We start from the raw sequence: 17,361 nt of genomic DNA, 5'->3' as shown, positions 1-17,361 counted from the left end.
CTTCAATATGAGCCAGCAGTGTGCTGCAGCTGCCAAAAAAGCCAACACAGTGCTAGGCTGCATTAGCAGAGGGATAGAATCAAGATCACGTGAAGTACTAATACCACTTTACAATGCCTTGGTAAGGCCACACTTGGAATACTGCATCCACAAGCAGGTTATCTATGTTGTAGTACTTTATTACTTGGTATGAAGCATTGTTGTCATGACTATTTAATAGAATATTTAATAGAATTATCTCCCAGACATTAAGACTTAAAGCTCGCTGAACTGGTAGCTACTGATAGTATAGAACAATACTTCCTTTTATCTGTTCTGATCTTCCGTTCATTTAGTTTCATGGAGTAATGCCCCACAAACTTTCAAGACATTGAAAGAGGTAATGAGATCTTCTCCAGGCACCAAAGCCTCCCAGAGGTTGACCTTGAAGGTCAGAGGGACCCCAGTATAGTATGGACGTCAGAACAGCAAGGGAGGAACTAGAAGAATTTGGTGATATTTCCTAATGGAAGTTCCTTTTTGTTCACGCATGATCTTTTAGATCTATTCAGTTAGACTAAACAGCTAAAACCACATAGGAAATGAATGTTACAGTTAAAATGAAAGTAAAGTTTTATTACTTTTTTTTGCTCCAAATAGTGTTATACTGTTTTGAGGATAGTAACAAATTACTTTCAGGTTTTGCTGTGTTTTATTATTTATGGTGTTATTTGAAAGAAAACCCCCACCTTTTTTAGTAATAAAAGTGATATCTAATTACCTGCGTGTGCCTAATATTACAGAATTATTTTTTGATATGCATATAGTATATGTTTGTGAGCTCAAGCAGTTATGGTTAGTTCTTTTATTTCTGAAAGCTACAATAAATGCACCGTCCCAGCTTCTTTTTCTTTGAAAAGATAATCACCAACAATTATTTAGATCTGTCTCTGGTATATATGCAAGAAACTGCTGGTGACTTTTTCCAAAGATGAACAGCAGTTTTTTCCCCTCTCCTTTCAAGTAATCCTTGCAGGATGTTTTACGTTCAGCAAATCCAATCAGTGAAGTTTTTATGTTCTTCTATATGTCTAATTGAGCATGCAGGTTGAGATCAGACTTTGGAATAATCCTGTTAGGTCCAGTATTCATTCTTTCTAACCTCTCCCCTCCAACTATGTATGTTGATTTAAATCCTAAGAATAGTTCTGAAAACACCGAAATATTAATCACCACTATTTTAATACTGTTGGTAATGTATATTTTCTTTGTAGGTCAATGCAGTGAACATCTATACATACTTGCAATTTTTGTATATTTTAGAAAATATACATATTTAACAAAACTATATGAGTGGTAGAGAAGTTCACTTAATTGCTTGCAATATTCCATTTAAGTTTGGCTCAGACCCCAAAAATGGTAAAATATGATATTAGAATCAAATTGTAATTAGATTTAATAGATTAGATTTTAAGCAAGTTACTTGAATTGAAATAATGGAAAGTTTTAGTGGCATTTATGTTATAAAAACTTTGGCCAGTATTTTAATTTTCCATTGTGGAGTTTAGGCATTTTGTTAAATATTTGGATGAAACGTAGCAGTCAAGGATGCTAAACATTTTAAGTGTAGAAACAATTCTTTTTTCTGTGTTTTGCTTTAACAATCGAAGATCGGGATGATTTTTAGTGATTCAGAATCTATGCTGATGCTTAACTAAATTCTCTTTCTTCATATTTGCTTAATACTACAAATGTGGTATTAAACCTAACCACTTTCCTTTAGTATTCTGCTCTTTACGAGAATCATACCATTTTTGCTTTGATTTTTAGTGTTTCTAGTTTTGTACGGAAAACCACAGAAAAGATTGAGAAAATCGGTACCCTTCATCTGAATCCTGATCGAATCAGACAAGACATTAAAGATGAAGAGCCACTCTCAGAAGTGCCTGCCAAATTAGAAGCTCAGCTTATGGAAAAAGAGTGAGTCCAATTTCATTTCACCCTGTGCCAAAACATCTTTTTCTTTGAGTATGATAATGAATTAGGCAAACTACTGCTTTGTCAGTTAGCTATGAGAACTTTACTAGACTTCTCATATTGCAGATGCATGCCTAAAAGTTCTTATTTTGATCCATTTTAAAATGCCATTTAAAATTACTATGGGAATTGAACTGGGATAAAAAATACATTGCAATATAAGGTGTAATTTAGATTTTAAAAACTGTTTGTACTGTTGAAATGTGAAAGATTGAATGCAGAAGTAATCACAAGACTAGACTGATCTTTTAAGTGCTCCAGAACTGTACAGAAATGAAACAAAAAAGAGGATTTTTTTTAACATGCACCTATTATTTATTAAAATGTCAAGAGTTGAGCTACAGAGCCAGTCTCCAGAAGAGGATTACTTTAAAGACCTCAAAGCAGTAACTACAGAAACTCTGTAAGTAAATCAAGGTCTTTTAAAATGAAACATGTATACTGTTATGTATTCCTTTGAGTAATGACAGATTAAATATAATAAACTCATTTGTAGGGTATTTTGGGTGTGATCAGACATATGTTCTGCATGTAGATGAACTACATCTTTCTGTGGAAGGAATTCCAATCCAGCAGAGCTGTTTGCTGGAAGAAAAGGGTGGAAAGATAATTTTCACAAAATTCTCTTCACTCAGAGCGGATTGCAGATGGCTGGCATGTATATAGCCTATAGGGAGAAGGTGGAATTGACAAAAAGCATTTTCCCCTTCTGTACAGAAGGACTTCTATTTGTGTATGCAAGTGTATTTTGATGTAATCCAACTTGAATATTCAGTTTGAATATAAAGATTTTTTCAGTTCAATTTCTTATGGAAGTTGAAGGCAGTATGGAAGCTCACCATAACTTTGCTAGATCAGAATATGGAAGTTGCACAGACAGTTCAATGCTGTAAGAAGAAGGAATAAGGTTCTATAGTTTACAGAGGCTTTGAGAATCCATCCATTGAAATTTTACATGTAGTAGCCGGATTGTGCTGAAACTATTAATCATTGCAATTGCAATCATTAAAGTACAAGTAAAATGTCAATGAAAAAAGGTGCCAGGTTTCATAATTGTGTTTATTTGAATAATTTTACATTATGATAAAGAAAATAAAAAAGGGTATTTGAATGTTGTAGTCCATTATAAGAGTCTGAAATAGAATTGCAGTATTAGCTCAACAGAATTCTTTGCCAACAGTTTTGTATTCATTAAACTACAAGTTGAATATCTTTCATTTGTTTAAAGGTCCAGACTCCAGGATCCACTTGTTTTGTTACAACCACAAAACCTGAGGGCAATTTTGCTGGATTGGATTCCATTTCTAGAAGAAGCCTTTGGATTAAAAGCAGCAGTCATTTTAAATAATGAGACAACTGAGGGAGACAAAGAAATGCCTTTGCAACCATCTGAAGACAGAACTTTTCAAGAAAATGTGCTAAAGGATCAACATAATGAGCCTGAAGATAAGGAACTGAACACAGTATTGGAAGTAAATGGTGAAAGTGAAAATCCAAATATAGTACAGGGTGAAACTTGGGAAGAAAATACTAATTCAGTTACAAATTATAACGCTGGTAATATACAATATGAACAGCCTTTGAGGACAGACACTGTTTTAAACCAGCCTTATCAGATTAATCCCCCATTTTTTATAGCACAGAACATTAAAAAAGACCTGACAGAGCTGGCAACTTTATGTTTTGAATTAAATATATATGAAAGTTTACAAGTAAATAATGAGCCATGTGTGTTACCCGATGGTTCATGTGTCCTGGCTTCTAAATTCATTAGGGACTATTTTTTCCTCCTTGATTTAGAAAGGTTGAAGAGGTGTATTATTAACTGTCATAACAATCATCCTGAAGTCTGGGATATCTACATGGAAGGTCTTAAAGGCAAGTAATTTTCAGGATCTTGTATGTTGGTGTCTATCCATTTTGTAGAGTTGTGTCTTCTAGAGAAATTTGTAGAAAATCTTTGGAATTAGATCTGTGGACTGACAGTTTTCCACACTTACCTTGGAGATTTCTTCTGATCTGAATTATAACATTCAGAATTCCTTGGAAAAACCTATTGTTATCCAGTGCATGTAAGGATTGTGAGTGCAAGAAGCCCACATCTAAACTTTCTCATGTCTTTTTTTTCTATGAAATTCATTAAGATAAAGAGAGAATGGCTGCACGTTGATCTGAATGGAATCATTCTGGCAGCAACCTCCCATCTCTAGAATGTCTTTAAAAGTTGCTACTGTCAATAAACTATTAGAAGTTGCTAATAAACAATCAAATTCAAATTGTTAGTGTGACATGAAATTGGGCTTTGAAAAGCTGTCAGTAATATTCTATATTGTGCATATACAAAAATCCATTGACTGATTTGATTGAAGCACCCGATTGAATCAGAGGTTTGATTCCAAGGGATGATCCAGTTGTATTGTCACCTTAAAAGCAAAGATATGAAGGAGACATTAAACATTATAATCATATTAGTTCTTGTATATTTCAGTGTATTTAAATGTTATTCAAGTAATTTCAATTTAGTTTTCTGGTCCCACCCATTTTTTTTGAATCTAGGAATGCCACTCAAGGGCCAAGTGCAGTCCTTAGTCCAAAGAAGATGCTGCTGCCTGCTACAGGTAGTCCTCAACCTACAACCATTTGTTTAGTGACCGTTCAAAGTACTGAAAAAAGTGACTTGTGACCATTTTTCACACTTATGACCATTGCAGCATCCCCATGGTCATGTGATTAAAGTTCAGATGCTTTTGAACTAGTTCATAATTATGCCAGGTGCAGTGTCCCAGTATCATGTGATCACTTTTTGCGACGTTCTGACAAGCAAAGTCAACGGGGAAGCCAGATTCATTTAACAACCGTGTTACTAATTTAACAACTAAAGTGATTCACATCTGTGGCAAGAAAGGTCATAAAATGGGGCAAAATTCATTTAACAACTGTCTCGCTTAGCAAAAGAAATTTTGGACTCGGTTGTGGTTGTAAGTCAAGGACTACCTATACTTCTAATACATTAATTTTCCTTTGTCCGTCCATATTCCCTTATACTTTGGATTAGGAATAATTTAAAATAGATTTGATTAAATGGGGACGGGAAGGAATAAAATTGCACTATGAATGGAAATCCTCTCAAATAATACTGTCTGTTGCCAATGCATTTCGATCAGTAATGCTAGGACTTACTCATCAAGAAACAATCAGTGTAACTGAGTATATATGACCATAATTTAGTTATCATAACTACAAAAATACTTCCTGTATTTCCAAAGTACATATATGTTTCATTGCAAAATAGTTTGGATTTACAATAAAACGTGTGTACTTTGAAAATACAAAAAGTCTTACCTTTTCTGCAAAGTCGGTTTAAGATTGGCACTATGAAAATTAATGTCTTGCCTAATGTTGCTGTTAAGTATAATGAATAATAATAATAATAATAATAATAATAAGAAGAAGAAGAAGAAGAAGAAGAAGTTGGAAGGGACCTTGGAGGTCATCTAGTGCAACCCCCTGCTAAGGCAGGAAACCCTATACCATTTCAGACAAATGGCTGTCCAGTCTCTTCTTAAAAACTTCCAGTGTTGGAGCATTCACAGCTTCTGGAGGCAGCTTGTTCCACTGGTTAATTGTTCTAACTGTCAGGAAGTTTCTCCTTAGTTCTAGGTTGCTTCTCTCCTTGACTAGTTTCCATCCATTGCTTCTTGTCCTGCTTTCAGGTGCTTTGGAGAATAGCTTGGCTCCCCCTTCTTTGTGGCGGCCCCTGAGATATTGGAACACTGCTATCATGTCACCCCTCACCCTTCTCTTCATTAAACTACACATACCCAATTCCAGCAACCGTTCCCTATATGTTTTAGCCTCCAGTCCCCTAATCATCTTTGTTGCTCTTCTCTGTACTCTTTCTAGAGTCTCGACATCTTTTTTACATCGTGGTGACCAAAACTGGATGCAGTATTCCAGGTGTGGCCTTACCAAGGCATTATAAAGTGGTATTAGTACTTCATGTGATCTTGATTCTATTCCTCTGTTAATGCAGCCTAGCACTGTGTTGGCTTTTTTGGCAGCTGCAGCACACTGCTGGCTCATATTTAAGTGATTGTCCACTAGGACTCCGAGATCCCTCTCACAGTTACTACTATCGAGCAAGGTACCACCTATACTATACCTGTGCATTTGATTTTTCCTGCCTAAATGCAGAACCTTACTTTTTTCACCATTGAATTTCATTTTGTTAGATAGCGCCCAGTGTTTGAGTCTGTCCAGATCCTCCTGTATCTTATGCCTATCTTCTGGAGTATTGGCTATTCCTGCCAGCTTGGTGTTGTCTGCAAATTTGATGAGTTCCCCATCTATCCCCTCATCCAAATCGTTGATGAAGATGTTGAAGAGCACTGGGCCCAGAACAGAGCCCTGGGGCACCCCACTACACACTTCCTTCCATGTAGATGCAGTTCCATTGAGGACCACACGCTGAGTACGGCCTGTCAGCCATCTACGAATCCATCTGGTGGTGATGCTATCTAACCCACATTTTTGTATCTTATCAAGTAGTAGGTTGTGATCTACTTTATCAAATGCCTTACTGAAGTCCAAGTAAATTATATCTACAGCATTCCTCTGGTCCACTAGTTTTGTCACTTGGTCAAAGAATGCAATAAGATTTGTCTGGCACGATCTGTTTTTGACAAACCCATGTTGGCTTTTAGTGATAACTTTGTTCGCATCAAGGTGTTCGCTGATTTGTTGTTTGATTATCTTTTCCAGAATCTTCCCAGGTATTGAGGTCAGGCTGATAGGTCTGTAGTTTCCTGGATCTGTTTTTTTCCCTTTTTTGAACATACGATTGTAACATACGATTATTGATTTCAGAACTGACTTTGACTAGCCCTGTGACAGTGGCCCTTGAAAATGGAGATATGTTTAAAACACTGAAGTTGCTAGTTGATTTGGGCCCTTGGGATGCTCCTGTTTTGCTGGCACATGCTGAAAGGTATACAGCATTGGAGTTGTTTGAATGCATATCGTTTAATTCTTAGGTATTGATGCAGAAAAAAAATCATGTTCTTCTCGAGAGCCATCATCAAACACAATGTGCAATTTGTGAAGAAATCTTGTACTTCTGTACTTTATAGTGGAGATCTATAGTGGAGGGAAAAATTATTTGATCCCCTGCTGATTTTGTACGTTTGCCCACTGACAAATGATCAACCTGTAGTTTTAATGGTAGGTTTATTGTAACAGTGAGAGACAGAATAACAAAAAATCCAGAAAAATGCATTTCAAAAAAGTTATAAATTGATTTGCATTTTAATGAGTGAAATAAGTATTTGATTCCCTATCAATCAGCAAGATTTCTGGCTCCCAGGTGTATTTTATACAGGTACCGAGCTGAGATTAGGAGCACTCTCTTAAAGGGAGTGCTCCTACTCACAGCTTGTTACCTGAATAAAAGATACCTGTCCACAGAAGCAATCAATCAATCAATCAGATTCCAAACTCCACCATGGCCAAGACCAAAGAGCTGTCCAAGGAAGTCAAGGACAAGATTGTAAACCTACACAAGGCTGGACTGGGCTACAAGACTATCACCAAGCAGCTTGGTGAGAAGGTGACAACAGTTGGTGCGATTATTCGAAAATGGAAGAAACACAAAATAACTGTCAGTCTCCCTCGGTCTGGGGCTCCATGCAAGATCTCACATCATGGAATTTCAGTGATCATGAGAACGGTGAGGAATCGGCCCAGAACTACACAGGAGGATCTTGTCAATGATCTCAAGGCAGCTGGGACCATAGTCACCAAGAAAACAATTGGTAACACACTACGCCGTGAAGGACTGAAATCATGTAGCACCCGCAAAATCCCCCTGCTCAAGAAAGCACATGCACAGGCCCATCTGAAGTTTGCCAGTGAACATCTGAATGATTCAGAGGACAACTGGATGAAAGTTTTTGTGGTCAGGTGAGACCAAAATCGAGCTCTTTGGCATCAACTCAACTCGCCGTGTTTGGAGGAGGAATGCTGCCTATGATCCCAAGAACACCATCCCCACCATCAAACATGGAGGTGGAAACATTATGCTTTGGAGGTGTTTTTCTGTTAAGAGGACAGGACAACTTCACCGCATCAAAGGGACGATGGACAGGGCCATGTACCGTCAAATCTTGGGTGAGAATCTCCTTTCCTCAGCCAGGGCATTGAAAATGAGTTGTGGATGGGTATTCTAGCATGGCAATGACCCAAAACACACAGCCAAGGCAACAAAGGAGTGGCTCAAGAAGAAGCACAACAAGGTCCTGGAATGGCCTAGCCAGAATTAAAATAAACCTACCTTTAAAATTATAGACTGATCATTTTTGTCAGTGGGCAAATGTACAAAATTAGCAGGGGATCAAATAATCCCCCCCCCCGTACCAATATATTGTGATCATGCATGTTGTTGCATACAGTAGAGTTATTGTCATATTCCTTTTCATTTTTATAAATTAAATTTAAGCAAACTTTTGATCAGTTTTTACGTAAGTAGTATGTAGTGCAAGTAATCTAGGAAAAATTGTATTTTAAATAATTTTATTCTTTTCTGTCTTATTTAACGTAGGTTTTACAAAAAATTTGGAGAAACTTCTCTAAGGCCTTTGACCAGGTTCTACCCTTTGATTGGACCTTCAGATATCAAGCAAATTTGTAAAACTAATCCTGAACATTTTCTAGCATATTTAGACAGCCTTATAAAATCAAAGGATGAGGATGAACGGTATGTATTACGTTTCCTTAATTTGGAGAAGAGATGCAAGGGATAGGATGCAGAGACCAGATAAAAATATTAATCCTATGTTAGTGACATTTGAGGAAAGGAAGTAGTATTAAGTTGGTATTAGTAATTGATAGGAGAAAAAAATTATTCATTAGTTTTATGATCTAGCTATTTTGTCAGCTCAAAAAGATATGCTAAACTAATACTATTGGTATACAATGCATTAAACATTTCTCATTTTCTTTGTTTTTATAAATTCTAGAATTCTTAAAACTAAACATACCTAGTGTGGTAATATTGGCTTCTTTTTGCTATTTAAATATGTAAACACATTGTATTGAATCTAGATTTAAAAATGTGAGGCCTAATTAGATAGTATAACTATGACAAATTAATTAGAGAATTAATTATATATATATATATATATTTTCTAGCTTGTCATTCCTTAGATCTCTTCTCCATCCTGATTCATTACAATTGGAGTGGCTGTGTTTGGCAATGTCTCATGATGCCCCACATAAAACAAGCACAATGGATGCTCAAGGAAATCCACAGTATGTAATTTATAAGCTTTTCTGATTAACTATGTAGCTTCAAAAGTCTTTTTTCCTAGATTTCATCTACAGACTTTTCCTAAGGCCCAGTTTGATCAAATCCTAGCATAAGGAAATTAAATATGTACAAGTTGTATTTTGCTCATTTTTAATTCCTCCTTAATGATAAATGATTATTGTAAAGCTGCAATAAGCCATTGCTTTTAAATATGCATTTAAACTATGCCACTATTTGGAGTAAAAGCTCCCCTATCTTCTCCCAAATATTTTTTTATAGTGCTAATCCAAGTAACTGCACATCCTAGATTGCATGATTCAGAAACCATGCTTAACATTTTCCAAATAATACAGACTTGGAAGCCCATTTTTATCTTCAAACAGATAAAGCCATTTGAAACTAGTTCCCCCAAACTTTGGTATAATTTAAAAAAAAAAGTTCCAATAGAGTATTTCCTACCTGTAAATAGTATGTGTTGTAATCACATGCAATGGGAAGCTGTTAAAAACAAGACTTGCTCTCAAAGGTTTATTGGTACATTTCTTTTTATTTTCTCCCTAAGCCTGTTTCTTCTTTCTGTTCCCCTTTGTAGTATTTTATCTGGTTAATGGTAGTATAAAATATTTCCTCTAATAATATTATGTATTAGTAATATTTACACTCCCTGGTGATTTAGATAGGAGCCAGGAAAACGGGGACCAGAGAGCAGGCCTTTCCAATGGTAGCCCCCTAACTCTTGGCATTTCAAAAACAGCCAATGTAATTATTTCAGTGCGACTATTCCACTGTAGCCCACCCTGTCTGTCTTCTGATTAGAGCTGGGTATTAAAACAGGAAACAGATATTGTCAGTGTAGATTTTGATTACAATTATTTATTGGGCCTTCTTGACAAAAAGCCTAATATAATTTTCAATTATTGTTTTCAGGCCAAATTCGCATTTGTTTACTTGGGGGTATAATCAACTGATTGTACTTTTGCTTAATCTTCCAGCTGATATTGTAAGGAAGGAGAAAATGACTGATATATGTCGAAGCAATGGGTAATATGGAGTATTTTCTTAAAGCATTCTTGAAAAAACTTCATTTTAATCAATAATGTATTTTTTGTTTTGTCCTTTTTTATAATTTATCTCCTCACATATTTCAGCTTCAGTGTATTCTTTTAAAAAATATTTTTTTATTTTTTATAATCACAAATCCTTAATATTTCATCACCAACATGTTGTCTGGATTCCAATATTTAGCTTATTAATACATGTTAAACTCCTTTCTCTCTACCTCTTTTTTTCTAGCCATTGATAAAATGTATCCCATGTTCTAAGTATTCTGAATCTTCTTTCTCTCTCATTTTCAATGTAAGTCTGTCCATTTCTGCCCAGTCCAAAATTTTCTTAATTATCTCTTCCTCCGCTGGTAATTCATCTTTCCAATGTTGAGCAAGTACAATTCTCACTGCAGTTAGTACATGTAACATTAAATATACAAATTCTTTCTCATAATTATCTACAATTATACTTAACAAAAATAATTCTGGGTTAAAATCTACATGTTTTTTATCATTTTCTCTAACCATATATGTATTCTTGACCAAAATCATTTGGCTTTAGGGCATGTCCACCAAAGTTGATAATATGTGCCTGGTTTTTGTCTACATTTCCAACAATTGCTAGACATATTTTTGAACATTTTTGCTAACCTCATAGGTGTTAAGTGCCATCTGTAAAACATTTTCTATATCCATTATTCTTGAACACATTCATGCTCCCTATATATTTGTGATCATATATTTGCTTCTGTGTATTCTGTATTATTATACCTTTCAGATACATTTGCTTTACCTCTCACAATTTATTAAATAAGTTTTAACAAACTTGTCTTTCTTCTTCTCCTCCTCCATTCTTCTTGGTAGATATTTTAAAATCAGTTTATTAGTTCAGCCCATAATTGCCATTGCTAGAATTTCATTTGTAACTGGTGATATAATACATACATTGATTGAATTTACTCAGCTGTCAATTTGTTTTCATTTGGGTCTAATATTTGGACTAGATTGTATCCCAATTAAAGTGATAATGAACTTTGAAAATTTTTTTGTACTGAATCACTCAAAGTGTACAATTAATAGGAACATGTTTTTGGAAGAGAACATCTCCCTAATTTGACTTGTCCTTTTTATAAAGATGTTAGTTACAAAGTGTACATGCTCTAAGTCATTTCCTGATATAACTAGTCAATTTATTCCTTACGTAACGAGGGGCATTTTCACTCTCTTGGATTTTCTTTGTTTTTTTCTTTAAAGGAACTGTCTCTGTCACCACTTGTACCATAATATTCAGCTTGCCTCAGTAAGTTATGGCCAAGACAACTAAAAAGGAAATTTTTCAAGGCTGCAAAATTAAATAAAGTCAAATTATCAGCAGCAAGGATAAAACTCAAAAGCATAGTCCTTTTCTGGAAATTACAAAATACATCTGAGTAAAAACATTCTTTAACATGATCATCATCATTCATATTTAAAATGATGCCTATTTACAAAGACTGTCAGCACATCTGCAATGCTCAGCCTCCTGAGTTGCTATCTTGGAGATCAAAAGCTAGCACCAATTTCTCCCAAGGCTCATTCCAATTTCTTATTTAGTCTTTTTGACCAAATTTCTATGGTTTCTGGCAACTACCTTGTATCCTTTGCTCATATGACCCTCCTTCCATTTTCTAGATGTGTCTTTTCCCTTGCAATGTTTTAGAAGCCTCTTATTGTATCCATATTTGTCTCTAGATTTTTCCTGTTTTCTTTTCTAGTGGGAATTGTTTGTATTTACACTTTAGTGACACACCCTTTCTGGACACTTCCTCTTCAGGATTTCAAGCCACTAGATTTTACCTACCTTCTAAGTTCATCAAACTGCAGTCTTCTGAAATCCAGTATACAATATACAAATCTGACTCCAATATACCAATCTGACTCTCTTCTGTTCTTCCCCTTGATATTATAAACATGGTCATTTTTGTCATCTTTATTTCTTCAACCAATTCTTCTGTTGGTCAGGATTTCATCCAAGATAGCAGACCCCCTTACTCCTTTTTCTACCTTCTGCAAATTTTTGGGATCGCTGTCTTGTGGCAGAATAGATTTCCAGATGTGAGTAAAAATGGAATACTGCAATGGAATACTGCATATTTGAAAACTTGATCATCTGGCACAGTCTTCATCCATATCTTCTGCCTGTCCAGGCAATTTATAATAAACTCCCATGATGATATTGCTTCCCCCCACTTTTATCCTTACGTTAATGTTCTCCAGATGATTTCCATGCTCCAATTCATTAATGTCTGTGCACTTGACAATATATGGTATGATTTGTGATTTGTACTCTGAAGTTATATATACAATTAGTTGAAATAAGAAATTATTTCAACTTGTTACTTAAACTGAGAGTGCCAATTTAGAACTATAATGTTTCATTTTACCGTTATAGCTTCTGGCCTGGATATCTTTCTCTCTGTTTGGAGTTGGATAGAAGATCAGAAGTATTTACAAAAATTGTTCATTTGGATGACATGGAGTTGTTGAATGCCAAAGATGGTTAGTTTAATTTAAGAATCAGTTATGAATATTAAGTATCTAAGGCATGCGTTTTAATTCCATAACACTGAAATAAAACAATTTCATGTAACAAAAACCCCTTCTTTTTGAAATTCTATTTAAGGAGACATTACAACATAAATTTTGCACTCAGTGTAATTTTTTAAAATATAGTTCTGCTGTAAAGTAATTAAAAGGCAATTTGTGGATTTTGAAAACCTATTTTGTTTTGTTTTAGACTTGTTATATCCATATAATTAGAGCAGAGTCAAAGTATTAGGATTTCCTAAACCTGCCCAGAGGCACTTGTTGAAACGGGCAGCTATATAATGAAATCAGATCATCTGCTGGCTCCAGAAGTTGAGTAGTGGTAATTGGTGATGTCCCTTTCTGCCATTCTTCCCTCGAAGCTCCAATATTAAAAAAAGTTACATCCAGTATTCTACTTTTACTTAGTCAACTTTCATTCCACTCTGTTTGTGATGTAAGTTGAGGAAATGTAAGAATGTAGGATTTAATGTATCCTTGGCAATCTAATATGACCCCAAACTACTGAGAAAAGCCCAAAGATCTCCAGAATTCTCACCGTAGAGTTCCTTGTTTGCCAATGGAAAGGATTCTACAGCAACCAATAGCCACTAGAGGAATAAAAATATTATTTTCTTAATCATACTTCTTTTATCTTCCCTTAGATACAGGTAGTCCTCAGAAGGTAGTAACAACTATGTTACTAGCTTAACTACATGATTCACTTAACTGGCAAGAAATGTCATAAAATGGGGCAAAACGTAACAACTGTCTCACTTAACAACAGAAAGGTTGGGCTCAGTTGTGATTGTAAGTCGAGGACTACCTGCATATCTTCTGTGTTAACTTGGAAATTGTGAACAAATTCATTTTAATGTCTCCTTCCAATTTTCAACAACTAATTGTAGTCATTATGATTTGAATGTGGCCTTCCTTCCATCAATTATCTTATATACATGCAAAATGAAATTGAACACATTCTATCTTATTCTATGCATTGGATAAGATGTATAGGTTAACATGTTGCTAGTTTGGCTTTGTATCTTCCACTGATGTGTTGGACTTTATAAATTCATTTACTGCTGTCTAGATCAGAATGTAGTGAGAGAAATGTCCCATAACGCGTAGGTGTACTAAGATATTTGCTGCATATCAAGTAAAATGAAAGTGATTTGCTTCAAATAACTTTTTCCATAAATCAAATCTGTATTTAGGAACAGTTCCGAAGACAATAGAAGAATGGAAGTTCCTTCTTTGCCTTGTGAAGAGTCATCACAACATCCATGTTTCACAAAAGGACACATCTGTCACTAATGGTACTCCTGAATGGTCAAATTCTGTTACTGTTGAAAATGTTGCACTCCTTGCAGCCAGAATAATTGGTCCAGATCGCTCTTTGCAGCTGTTACAAGAATGTGATCTGGTGGCTGAATTATCAGAAAGATTTGCCAAGATTTGTGAGATACTAAGAATTGCTGAAAAACGGCAAAGGTAAGTGTTTTAAGAATTGTTTCTTGTAGACTATCCAGAATACTATGATTTAATTTTAATTTTTAATTTAAAGATGTGAACAGTTACAGTGCTTCAAAATCAATTTTCTTGAATACTATGATTTCAGGGTTTTTTTCTGACAAATAGAACATCAACATGAAATAATAATAAAATACAAAAGCAAAACTTGAAAAAACTGCTTGGTTGCATGACTGTACAATTAAAAAGGGAGATCAAATTTGAATAATATGTAATTAAAGAGTTCAAGTCTCTTGTGTTTTTTTTCTGTTGTTTGAATTGTTTTTCAATTAGAATTTTTCCTACTCTTTTAAGAACATTGAACCAAAGAAAGTTTTTCAGGATTTTAGTATAATAAATCTGCCAATCAAAAAAACTCAACCCTCAACAACTCTGAATAGTTTATAAATTTATGATTTATGTTTTGAGAATACTTGTGGTTCCCTCCCAATTTTATGAAAAACATTTGACCAGTTAACATTTAAACAGGTATTGTCACCAGAGTTGTAATAGGTAACAGCTTCTCCATCAATCTTGAAAGATTTTGACTGATGTGTCATTTTTAAAGGTTACATTATATTTAAACTTTACTATTATACACAGCTTCTGCTGACTCACTAACAATTCTCAAATCCAAGGCCCATACTTTGTAAAGACTTTCAAGATTCCCTACTGTATTTGATGTAATATTGAATGCCTTTGATATTAAACAAAATATGGAAAGTTGCATTTCTTGGCTATAGTTTCTTAAAACTAGGATTAAATAAATAAACCAATCTTGAAGAAAATTAAGGTAGTTTTGTTTTGTGCATCTTTGTGAGTTTTTAAAAATTTATTTTGAATTAGGATTTTTTATTTAGTTTAGCAAACAGGACAATAGAAAGGTCTTACGAGCTCATAAAAAGTTAGAGCTGTAGTAGAGACAAGTATGTTATATTTCTGGATTAATTAGCTTGATGAAGTAACTTATCTCTTTGCCATTTTTTTCTTTATTCTTCTCTTCTGTTGCAGAGCCCTGATCCAGTCCATGCTAGAAAGATGTGACCGATTTCTGTGGTCTCTACAAGCATAAAAGCACCCTGGATTGTAAAGATAATGACAAGAACCACTTTTTCTACATTGCATCATTTTAAAGAAAAACCTTCCTATGTAGAAAAGGCGCAGTATAATAAAGCTTTGTTTTTATTAGATATATGTTCAATATTAGAGAGTATGTTCTGAATTATTTATGGTAAGTGTTGCATAACATTACCAAAAATATGGAAAATCATTTGTAGGCAAAATATTTTTTCAACTAACGGGAATAGGCATGAAGATGGAATTCTTTATTCTTATTCCTATGTACTAAAGTGTTAAATTTGGTTATACTAAAAGAATGAAATATTTAACTTTTCTGTCAAAATTTTTGGATTTTTTTGAATAAGACAGCTTGCAAGTGAATATAATTACAAGTACTTTATAATTAAAAAGCCACGATTTACTTTCTGAATTAAATTGAAATCTTTGGCATGGTGCATTGTCCAGTTAAGCATGGTATGATTGTATCTAACATTCCACAGATGTAAAAATATTGTGAAATTTATATTAAAAAATGAAAGTAATCAATAGAATTAAGTAGCAATACTAATATATAATTCCAAACTGACATTCATGGAACTTACATATATTTAAAACTTGCCTATTTCAGCATTTAATGAGTTGGTACAAATCACTGTGGAATGTAATGAGGAAAAAAAAATCCACCTTTTCCTAAAAACATGTCTGAGAGAGGTAGGAAAGGGGACTGTCTTACTTGGATTTTCAAGAAATTGAAGACATTACTGGTAGATATATGAAACTTTCTTACCCAGCATCTGGTTGCGTTTTTCATGTATGCATTTACAGTGGTTTGAATAGGCATCTAAATTATGCTCATGTATGATCCATGGCATGGACCATGTACTACTGTACTAATTTTTGTTTGTTGCTAAGGTAATTTTTGGTCTGGTAGCTGGGGAAGGGAAAGGTTATAAATTTATTATGATTAATCTTGCATTTTTGTTAAATCAAATTAGAATTGCACCATTTTTATTCTCTAGTTTACAGCATTTCAAGGACAGACATTTCATGCACCTACTTATTCACGTTTTTCAAGGTAGGAAGCATGCAAAAATGTCTCTTTTTTCTCCTTAGGTTGAATAAAGCAAAAGAAAGGAAATTTGTTACAGAGCACTAAATAAAAGACCTTACAACTGTAGGCCACAATCGAAAGAATCCCACTCCCACATGTAGAGGCTGATCTATGTTTCATCTCCATAGATGCATAGCAGATTGTTGTTTTATTTTGGGAAGGTTTTTGATGGAAGCAGGGGGATAGGCTAGAGTCATCACTATTCAACCTTTGACATCTGGGCTCACCCTGTTGTACAAATGAGTACTACCTCAAGTTTGTTTTAAGACTGATTTACATGCACAAGGAGTTCATGAAATAGTACTTACATTTTGCACTGCATTCTATTTTCAAAATTATTATTTTTAGTGTATGTCTTCTATTTTTAAAATAAACAATTAACAAGCATTCAGTATTACTTTGTAAGCATTTTGATATTAACAGAAATCTGGAATTGTTCAGCTTTTGTTACCTAACCTGATGTTTAATAAAGTTAATATAATTTCCTTGTTTCTTTATTTTTCAGGATTTTAAATGATAAAGTTTTACCACTGAATGTTAGATTTATCTCCTTTTTATAATGTTCATAAGGGTTTCTTTGAAAAACATTTCACTTTTCTTAAATATATGACTAATAATCTTTAATCACATAGAAAGCTTAGAATTGTTGAAAACTAAAATTCCTACTTTTCAGCTAAGATTCCCCCAATGAGATAAACACAGAGAAAGCTTTATTTTTACACTTGGACTTTTAATTTAATCTTCCAAATAGA

At 34.3% G+C, this 17,361-nt stretch overlaps 1 protein-coding gene across 8 annotated transcripts in view; it reads left to right on the top strand.

The window, feature by feature from the left end:
- HPS5 (HPS5 biogenesis of lysosomal organelles complex 2 subunit 2) overlaps nucleotides 1-17,094 on the top strand; it is a 40,858-nt gene extending 23,764 nt beyond the window's left edge. For 4 of the 8 annotated variants that reach the window (XM_081340294.1, XM_081340293.1, XM_081340295.1 and 1 more), the window contains 10 exons: nucleotides 1,810-1,959; nucleotides 2,348-2,419; nucleotides 3,245-3,894; nucleotides 6,883-7,003; nucleotides 8,612-8,767; nucleotides 9,202-9,321; nucleotides 10,247-10,360; nucleotides 12,797-12,903; nucleotides 14,145-14,421; nucleotides 15,451-17,094. In XM_081340294.1, the coding sequence (XP_081196420.1) occupies nucleotides 1,810-1,959; nucleotides 2,348-2,419; nucleotides 3,245-3,894; nucleotides 6,883-7,003; nucleotides 8,612-8,767; nucleotides 9,202-9,321; nucleotides 10,247-10,360; nucleotides 12,797-12,903; nucleotides 14,145-14,421; nucleotides 15,451-15,511 (1,828 nt within the window). In that variant the 3' untranslated portion in view covers nucleotides 15,512-17,094. Of the gene's footprint in view, nucleotides 1-1,809; nucleotides 1,960-2,347; nucleotides 2,420-3,244; nucleotides 3,895-6,882; nucleotides 7,004-8,611; nucleotides 8,768-9,201; nucleotides 9,322-10,246; nucleotides 10,361-12,796; nucleotides 12,904-14,144; nucleotides 14,422-15,450 lie in introns of those variants that run through there. The other 4 variants (XR_014028088.1, XM_081340296.1, XM_081340299.1 and 1 more) reach the window with 4 other exon arrangements.
- The last annotated feature ends 267 nt before the right edge of the window (nucleotides 17,095-17,361 follow it).

This window comes from Vipera berus (assembly GCF_964194415.1).
Source record: "Vipera berus genome assembly, chromosome: 1".
Taxonomy (NCBI): domain Eukaryota; kingdom Metazoa; phylum Chordata; class Lepidosauria; order Squamata; family Viperidae; genus Vipera; species Vipera berus.
Note: the sequence above shows the minus strand (reverse complement) of the source record. Positions and strands in the feature narration are given on the sequence as shown.